The sequence below is a fragment of the Dermacentor silvarum genome, chromosome 3, assembly GCF_013339745.2.
Source record: "Dermacentor silvarum isolate Dsil-2018 chromosome 3, BIME_Dsil_1.4, whole genome shotgun sequence".
NCBI classification, from domain to species: Eukaryota; Metazoa; Arthropoda; class Arachnida; order Ixodida; family Ixodidae; genus Dermacentor; species Dermacentor silvarum.
The window spans coordinates 53,846,007-53,855,619 of NC_051156.1; the positions used below are offsets into that span (position 1 = coordinate 53,846,007).

At 42.8% G+C, this 9,613-nt stretch overlaps 1 protein-coding gene across 1 annotated transcript; it reads right to left on the bottom strand.

The window, feature by feature from the left end:
• Positions 1 to 2,768: 2,768 nt before the first annotated feature.
• Positions 2,769 to 8,537, bottom strand: LOC125943785 (uncharacterized). Its single transcript, XM_049663295.1, has 2 exons — positions 8,464 to 8,537; positions 2,769 to 6,349 (listed from the first exon to the last, which is right to left on the bottom strand). Exons 1-2 carry the CDS (start codon positions 8,521 to 8,523, stop codon positions 3,917 to 3,919), a joined length of 2,493 nt encoding a protein of 830 aa, XP_049519252.1. The 5' UTR covers positions 8,524 to 8,537; the 3' UTR covers positions 2,769 to 3,916.
• Between the last annotated feature and the right edge of the window lie 1,076 nt (positions 8,538 to 9,613).

The window sequence follows — 9,613 nt, forward strand, 5'->3', positions numbered from 1 at the left end:
GCAGCATGGATGAAGCAAGTAGAAGTTGTGTCCATTTCAGACAAGCACCATTTTCAAGGCACTCATCCTTTGTTAATAAGCTGTGAAAAAAAAAATCGCTGAGCTTCACTACTGCTCGATATTTTAAACTACTTCTGCCTTACTGTTTAACACATGAACACCAGGGTAATTGAAATGCATGCACCTTGGCTCATTCGACACAAGCAAGGTAGGCTGTAGATATCAATGCCTGTGGTGGAAGTGATCCCCTAGACCTCATATATGTTACACCTAATTCATTTCAGAGCCCCATCTTGAGTAATTCGGCTAAACAGCCTTGACAGCTCATTGCATATGCAACAAATTGCTTCACTAAAAGTCGGAATACTTTGCTGCCAATTTATGTGCATTACTTAATAATGTAATGAACAGAAGACAAGTTCTGTCATATCATCACTGTTGTGCTTCATAGTCAACAGAAAACATGTATAAAGTATGGCACATAAGACAGCAATGGCGTAAATTATACTTTTATTTTATACATATAGACAATGTTACAGAGCTAAGCAACTTATAGCACTGCTTGCACTCGCTAACACAAGGTTTCACACATGGCACAAACACTACAGCACGAACTCGCCCAGCTTGCTGTGTTAATGAAATAGAAATGTGTTATGAAATTTGCCATATAACATGGGCTTTACAGCTTGTAATCACAGCATATGAAGTTATTACACAAAGTATGTTGGATATCTGAACCATAAAATGGTTGTAAAATGACACAGTAGCTGCCTTCTTTTCATGCAGTTTATGCAGTGCATATACCAAAACTAATAAACAATATTCTGGAAGCTAAAAGGTAAACACAGCATAATTTGAGGCAACGATACTCCAGACCCCTATTCAGCACCATTGAAAAGCACATAATACAATGAATAAGGTTCTTGCACAGTGAATGGTCACAGTAAATATATACACATCAGACAAGCTCCAGGACTTTGTCCACAATATTCAGACTCAGAAATGAGTGTTATCAAATTTGTTCATATATGTGCTGAGGTAGACGCAGGCTTGAAAGTTTATAAGTAAACTGGACGACTCGGCTGCTGCTGCTACGGCTCTCTCAGATCGTCAACCTGTGCTGGTGCCGTCATTAAGCGATGCCCGACAACGACTTCCCTGCCGTCTGGAGCGCCACTAGACCCCAACGCTGCTGACCGCGGCAACACCCAGGCTCCGACACACGCATGCCGGACTCTGTTCACTTGACTCGGGCGGTGTCGTGCGCAGAGGTTTGCACCTTGCGATGTCTACGGCTGGTCGGGCAAGACTGGACAAGCGCGTGCACAAGCTGCATCCACCACAGCTTGTGCATCTGCGAGTGCATGACGGTCGAGCTTGCGGCTTGTCGTGCCGACCAATGACAGCGCGCGGTCCCCGTTCATTTCACCTGGCCTGCATGAACTACTGCAGAGGCATCTGCCTCCACCCTCTCCCTGCCGGCGTGCTGTACGTGTGCCGTGCGTCCGCACCGCCACTCGCAGCCTCGTCCACCGGAGGGACTTGCTAGTCCCCTCTGCCTCCAACAGACTCACTACTTAGACTAACCCTGGACCCTTTTGAACCTCGCTCATGTCATTTGCTCTACCGTCGTTCCGTCTGGGCGGAGGGCCCTGTAGCGCCCACCAACGCTGCAGCGCGGAGCGCTATGGTCGACGCTGCACAGAGAAAAAAATAAAGAAGTGCAGCGCGTGCTCAAGGCGCAAGCTCGGCAGCACATGTGTCGTTCTGAAAGCCAGCCCCGCTGGTCGTCGCAGCCGCCGCTCAGCTCGCCGCCTTCGCCCTTCCGAGTATGGAACGACGGCACGGCTCGTACGGCCGCCGTCACGTCCTCCTACAAACCCATTAGATGACATACTGACACCATGTGTACACACATTGTCTACCTTTCAACTCGTTTTAGTAAAGTAGGTTACATATATCTAAACTTACAGCACGCTGTCGAATCAGCATTGTTTTAAGATGTATGTGACCTAGCTGTATTGAATATCAATATTTCCATCAGTGCTTTACTGTTGCAGCGTTTTTGTGTACACAATTTTGCACACAGCTCCTTAATGGGATATTGCTGCACTCCAAATGGCTGCGACAAATATGCTGAGAAATGTCCCGGGTAAAGCTTTTTCTGTACATATTTCCATAGCCTCCAGAAACGATGGTGGCTGTGCATAGACAGCTGAGAGGACTACCTATCCAGAACTTAGCACCGTTACTTGGCAAGTTGAATAAGTAATCTTTATTTCAAGCTCAGCCCTGGAACTTTTCTGACAATAAGTGCAGAGAAAATGTAAAATGCAATAAAGAATGAAATTAAGAAATTTGCTAAAATGTATTTTTACATGTGCTTGATCGAGGCAGTTTTAATGCAGCTTGCTTCACACGTTGAATGGCACTGTCACGAAAAGCTTTTAGAAGTGGAGATGACAGTGCATGATAATTTACACATGTGCTCACTTGTACTCACATGTAGACACAAAACAATTTCAAGATATAGAAGAGCAAGGGAACTGGATGTTTTAATGAACAGAAAGGAGGAGAGGTTAGCCAGAACATGTCTCTATATTGTTGCTCCTCCTCTCCGCAGTAAGGGGAACAAGGAAAGACGAAAGGTAGGAGGTAGTTGACAATGCTATAGTACAAATAGCTATATACACACAGACACTGTCTAAAATGCAGTATGTACACTATACATGCTGAAGTAATGCATTCACAGAAAAGGTGTCAATAAGATGCCAGTTCCACACTCAAAAATTATCACATGAAACACCTAGATTAAAAAGAGATAAAGGACAACAAATTGATTTATAACCAAGAAAAACTTTGGTAGGTTTAGATTATGAAACTAAAAAAGTATTCGTACAGGAAGTTCTGCTGCAATTTGTAATGCAGTGGAAGAAAATTTTAGTGTTTGTTTACAAGTGGTTGAGTACACATTGATGCTCCAAATGAAAGAGTATCATGTGGCCACTAGCATATTTGAGAATTAGGTGTGCTACTTGTGCAGAAGCATCACCAATGCACAACAATGATCATCAGACAAAGCCATCACAACAAGTTGGCTGTTCACATTGTGGTAGCTTTGCAGTTGTAGAATTACACAGCTTTTTTCTACATGCATTTTGGCATCCACAACAAACAGAATGTGCCCAGTTCTTTTAAAAAAAAGCTTCAGACATTCATAACCTATATGTACAAACTGCTGTGAGCTTCCTCATGCTGCATCTCCTCTTCAGAAAAACAAACACCCCACAACCATAAAAATGACCAACACAAACAAGCCTTTCCTTCTTGATACTACATTCACTAGCTCCCTTCTCATTCAGGAAATGTGCCAGAATTATCGAACATTATTCAACATGCACTTTGTCAAGGACGAGAGTCAGTTTGCCAGCAAATCAGTTCACTCAGTACAGTGAAGCATCAAGAGATGTGAACTGCATAGTAATGCAGTTCTTGTCAGTAGCAAAGTTCACACAGAATGTTTGAGTTTGCCAAATATGTCATTTGGAATCAGCACTATATTCTTTATTCTAGTGTGCAGTTAATGAAAATAGCATTTGTTGCCTACTTATGAGACCTATTACTTAAAAGGTTAAGCGCTGCCAAAGTCAAAAAGGATATAACACAACATGCAGACTTTTAATTAAAGGGACACTAGAGAGCAACACCCAAAGTAAGTTTACACTGGTGAAATATTCTTTCAAAAATCAGTTTCATGCACATGGCAGAAAAAGGTTGATTATTAGAATTTATGGCTTATTATTTTATGGCTTACCAAGCCTCCACACTAGCATATAACACACAACGAAATGTACATTATAAACACAGCTGAACTATTCCTCTGTACAATCCAATGAAAATAAATTTAATCTGCAATCTACAGGTTCATTTCATAGGAATTAGGGGAAATGCACACCGAGTCCAAAACTTGTATGCATTTCACCATCACATTAGGAGCGGGAATTACTGCAAGGTCATTACGAGGCACAACAGCAACAATATGGCGAACTGAAAATCCAGTCTCTTCATGCCTGCAATGCACATCTTGCTCCAAAAATTTATTGACAACTAGGTACAGGTGCCCAGCATGCTCAACGAAAGCATGAATTGAAGCAAAAAACTTCTCTTCATCAACTATGTACATTACTGTGTAACTGTTCCTACGTATCTGCCTTGTACACAGTTTAGAACAAAATGTGTTGGAGCCTACAGTTACCTTCCTGTAAATAGCCAAGTCACTTGTATCCGTGAAAAAAGAAGTTAATGCATTCATTACAGCATGGCCTGCTTTACATGGCCGACCATGGTATAAAACAGCATTGTGGGTTGACTGCCTTGTGAAATGCACATTCTCTATCTTGCGTAATAGAAAATCAGTGGGAGAAAGGGGTGCTACTTGATTCTGCAGAACACTTAGTCCATCGCTAACGCCAACCAAGCTAGCCAATTGCTTTTCAACAGCTTGAGTTCCCTTAATAAGGCGCAGCAACTGCCCGTTTCTATTTTCAAACAAGAATGCTGATGTTGACCAAAGAGGTCCCCAATTTCTCACAGACAAGGCAATATGTGTTAACTGGTGCACGTTAAATGAACAAAATCTCTCTCCGTAAAGGTCTTTAACACCATCAACAAACTTCAATAGCAATTTTTCTGAGAGATCAATTTCTTCATGAGACACTGATTCAGATAGCAACATGTGGATTGCACCAATGAGGAGAATGAAATGTTGCATGTAGACAGGTGGAAGAATGTTGCACAACACAGGGAAAGAATAAAATAAGAGCCAGGCACGCAACTCACTGGCCTTCCAATAGCAACGATGTTTGACAGAGCGAGGTGTTCGTGTAATATAATCCGGTGGCTTAACTGAAAGGAGCCTTTCATCAATCGCACCTGCCTTCCGCCCCAAGTACCACGGCTGTCCATGATGCTTCGAGTCAAGCCACAGACAGAGAAATGATCTAACAACACCTAGGAGGACACAATGCATGTAGTCGACAATAAAGCCACTACTACAGTCAAAGGATGGTATTAGGCTGAGAATGGTTGGACCTATTACACCCTTTACTGCGTGTCCTTTCCTGGTTGCTTCTACAGCCTGCCGTCTCATCCTGTTGCCATTCCTTAGTGTGTGACTTCTTCCAGGGGGATATATATGGACATGCCCTTTCCTTGGCAAAGGACAGGACTTCCCTGGGTGTTCACAGAACGAGCACCCAAAGGAACCATTAAACTGCCTTATTCTCTGCAGCATTGCCCGTGCAACAGCATCCACAGATGATACTGGAGCTTTAATATACGACACCATGGTCTTGCCTGTTTCAGGGTGCCGCCATGTGAGGCCATGGCTGGCGAGATCCTGCAGCTCTGAGCAGAAAGGTCTCAAAAATGTATTCATCAGTGGCTTTGTGGAAAACCACAAGAGAGTTAAGATTTGAAACTTTTTTCGAAGGAGAGGTGGCAGCTCCGGAATCACACAGTGAACAGGCCAGAGGGACTTTACGGAGCTCTTAAACACTTGCACACCATCAGTGTTCCACAGAAGTGAAAAATTAAATCTTGATGTGGAATCAACTTGTTCTTGGTACAAAAAACCATCAACAATGTCTGTAATCGGCTCACCAGGGGTTCTTTCTGTGCTGACAAAATATTTGTAAATTCTATCCTGCTCAAGGAATGATCGCAAAGTCTCAGCCAACCTCACCTGCAAAAAAGTTCCTTTGCTCTGGCAGTCCTGGGAGCAGCTCGGACAGGTCATAGTTGTTTCTTCCAAGTACACATGACAATTTGAACAGAAAAAGTGGCTTTCGAAGCCTGTGCCTTTCTGGAATTGCGAGAATAACTTGAAGAATTTGAATGTAGTTGATGGCAGAGTATTGCATGGAGGCAGAAGTGCGGAAAATATGAACAAGATTTGGCCAAGACATTCCCTTGTCAACCGAAACTTGAAAAACAAAGTCATAATAACAAGACATGCTTGAACATTTGTGAATGGACTTCCTAGAAAAAGCGGAGACCCACTGTTGTTGACTCCCTCAGATGTATCTGAATCGACTGGTTCTGTGGGGTCATTATCAGTCTCCGAGCTTCCATCTGTATCAGAGCTGGTGTCCTGCTCAGAGCTGGCTACGTCAACATCGGAGCAGCTCAAGTCATCCAAGTCACTGCCAGATGGCAAAGGTGAAGAAAAGTCACTGTCCACCAATGCAGGGGGCCCAGCTTCATCCACACTGTTGATGGCAGGCGCAGTGGCACTTCCACTGGATGTGGTAGCTGAGGCTTCCCAGCGTCGCAACGTTTCTCGAGGAAGCTTGGAAGTAAAAAAAAAGAATGAAAAATGCTTAGAACATGTTGCATGAGTAAATATTCACTGGTCTAAACACCACACCCACTTAGCAAGAAGGGCTATTTTGAGCAGAACATAGTGCACATACAGTCTATTACAAACGATGCCTCCTTGTACATGTATTCTCGGCATGTGAATTGTCTAGTAATGAGTTACTCCTTTTCTGACACTTATGATCTAGCCAGCTCAGACATCTAATGACAATGCCACGCAACATAGGCCACATACGACGGAGGCACATAATAGAAAAATTTATGTTCCCCTAAGCATATAATAAGAAAAAGTAGTGATTTCATAAAGATTGTGCATGCGGCGCAAGAAATTAAGGAGACAGCAAAAATGGCACACAAAAATTTTCACAAAGCTCAGTTGTTTTCTATGGGGCATTTGCAGTTACATAATACAAAACATTTTCGTATAAATTTATTTACTGATGTTCAACATCTAACAAGCAATATTCAGCCAATACTTCAATGTGGCTAGTATTGGTGCTGTTTTTTTTTTCATAAGTATGGATTATTAAATTGATAGCAGACCACATATTGTAATGCCATATAAGACCATTTTATCCAATGCTACGTAGACAACTTTTCTACTCCTTGCTCTGCTACTTCAGCTCGATGTCCTTTCGTAAATCCAAGTTTCACTGCCATTCCCCTTTGCAAAAATTGATCACTGTCTTAAGTTTCCCAACCAACGCAATACTTTCTAAATCGCAACCTTTGCTCATGAGTTAGCAGTTGCGGCACCATGTTAGTGGCGCAAACCTTTTTAATTTCCAATATTTCGGTCCAAATGTGGTGACTGGGCATTCCCAAACTGAGAGCTTGTATTAGGGCTATTTTTTTTTTTTTACCTACACTTCAGGTAGGCTTGCGTAGTGCCGGGCAGAGGCTATGGCATAGTGTGTTGCACTTCGCCTTCTGGTCTGTAGCCAATAAGAGCAGAATGCGTGTCGTCTTCTGCATCAGCAGACGAAAAGCGCCCCGACTTCGCACGGAGTCGGACTTCGCACTTAATGGCTGCGTATATGCCCTTGCGGGAAACTAAACGCCACTGTAGGACTTTCCTTTCATCAACAAATCTAGACAAACTGCAGCGAAATACTTAGCTGCGAATGCGCAGTGCATGAAGACAACCTGTCAATGCGTATAAAACAGCGTGGAGTCCGAAACATCCCGTTCCATTCGCGAGTAAGATATTTTTATCTTCTTAGAAGATAAGCTCACCTTCCTCTGTGACACAAGGTCTCGCCAGCACTTCGTTACAGTCCTTGCTGCAAATATTTACTATGGTAGCTATATCAGCGCTAACAGTAGCAGACAAAATAGCGCCACGCATTTGTAACATGAGCCTGTTTGTCGTCTGCTGCCTACACTCACCGAAACCGCAGTGTAGAAAGTGTAGTTTGCATGCTACACTACAGCTATAAAAATGCGTTCGTGTAGATGACCGGAGCTACACTTTTCTACACCAAGTAAAAACTTACTACAAGCCAACTTCCTACACTAGCTACACTCGTGTAGCCAGTGTAGTTAAAAAAATAGCCCAACTACCATGTATACGAAAACAAGTGTGTCGATGTTTTTATGTTCGCACGAAGAGGAGGAGCATCCTTGGGTTATTAATGGCCTTCCCAAAAATATGAACCCACTTGAACGCAGTTCTTTCCTTTAGGCCCTCCTTTCTATAGGCCTCCTGCAACATTTGATAAATTGCTGCACTACTCCCGCTTCCCCAATTTCACCAAAACTTAGCTACTGATCCCTTGTTCATCTCAACATAAACTAAAATCGGTCACACACAAACTTATGCCTTGTCATACATGCATCTGGCTCATACCGATGGTCAACCAGGTATTTTTCAAGTGGAAAGAGCAAACGAGTGGTTCTGCTACACCTTCTCCCACTTTGTTGATTCACAGCATAAACATTTGGGATAGATCTCATATTTGACAACTTGTGCACATCGCGTTATTGTTATATACAAGAGAAAAGAGAGCTGCTATGGGAAGCTGCTTAAATCCATCTGCTATGGGAAGCTGCTTAAAAGTATTACTAAAATAAAATTCTGCTTACTCGTTCTCCTGCGACCCGCAAGTATTTTTTGTACGGTCCCCGCCTCCTAGTGGGGTCCATCCTTGCATAGTCAGAAGGGCCTGAAATGAATTTGCAGTTGATTAAATGGCATCTTGCACAGATATTCAAATGCATGCCCATAGTGAGCGTGGTTCCCGGTGCATACTATGAATCAAATGACAATCACATCATGTTGGAAAACAAAGACCTATATAGCATGAAGAAAAAAAAAGAAGTGGAGCTGGGTGCTTATAAGACAGGAATACAGCCTTTTTGGAAACCTGCAAGACATTTTCCGTGCTACGTAGATGCAGCCCCCAGGCTGTAAATGATCAGGGTAAACTTTTTCTAACATTAGGTGCTGGTAGTACAATATCTTCAGATTTATCTCAATTTTCACCTGAAGGATACAGCCAAAGTTACAAACCTTTTTATGGATTGGGACACGCAACTGCAAGGCATTCAGTTTCTTACAAGAAGTATTACAGGGAACTCTGGCACTAGTGTCTTCAGCAAGTGCCAGCATGTGAATGAAAGAGTGGCATGGATTTGCCTGAACTTTGGTCGTATATGCCATTGAGCAGCTCTGTGACTTTGCAAGATCATAATTTTCCACAAAATGTTGCATTTTAAATGCCACAATTTGCAGTGACTGTGCATGTGCACAGAGTCTTACTGCTTTCTGTGGTAAAAAAAATAGGATTGCTTGGAAATTTGGGTCAATATAGGCAGGTAAAGTGTGGTTAAAAATGCCACAAGCATGAAAATCCAAGGATTCTATGCGGTAACCCCCATTTCCTTATGGGTGCCAGAGATCCCGCTTTAGTAATTTAAGTAGGGAACTATGCTGCAAGGGAGGGACAACATACAGTGTGAATCACACTCGTCTAGATAGTAGAGTGGTCAAATGGCGAATTCGTCACCATGCTTCTCGAAAAAAGTACAGTCCAACACTGCAACAAGACCATGCATGACCACTTTCGACAAGTGCGATTCACACTGCATTAGAAGGCAGCACACTCTGCATAATTTCTTTTTAGAAGAGTCTGTGGCGCCGAAAAAGAGGACTGCAAGTGTTCTTTTTTTCATCAGCAGTGAATGAGAATTGAGACCCGCGCTCGATTTCACTGGCCAACAAGACCCAACTGTA

What these genes read in the sequence shown, in the direction of transcription:
- LOC125943785 (XM_049663295.1), bottom strand. Translation starts at nt 8,523, where the DNA reads ATGGACCCCACTAGGAGGCGGGGACCGTACAAAAAATACTTGCGGGTC. An exon ending in TGCGGGTCGCAGGAGAACGA is followed by an intron (nt 6,350 to 8,463) that starts GTAAGCAGAATT and finishes TTTACTTCCAAG; the next exon opens with CTTCCTCGAGAAACGTTGCG.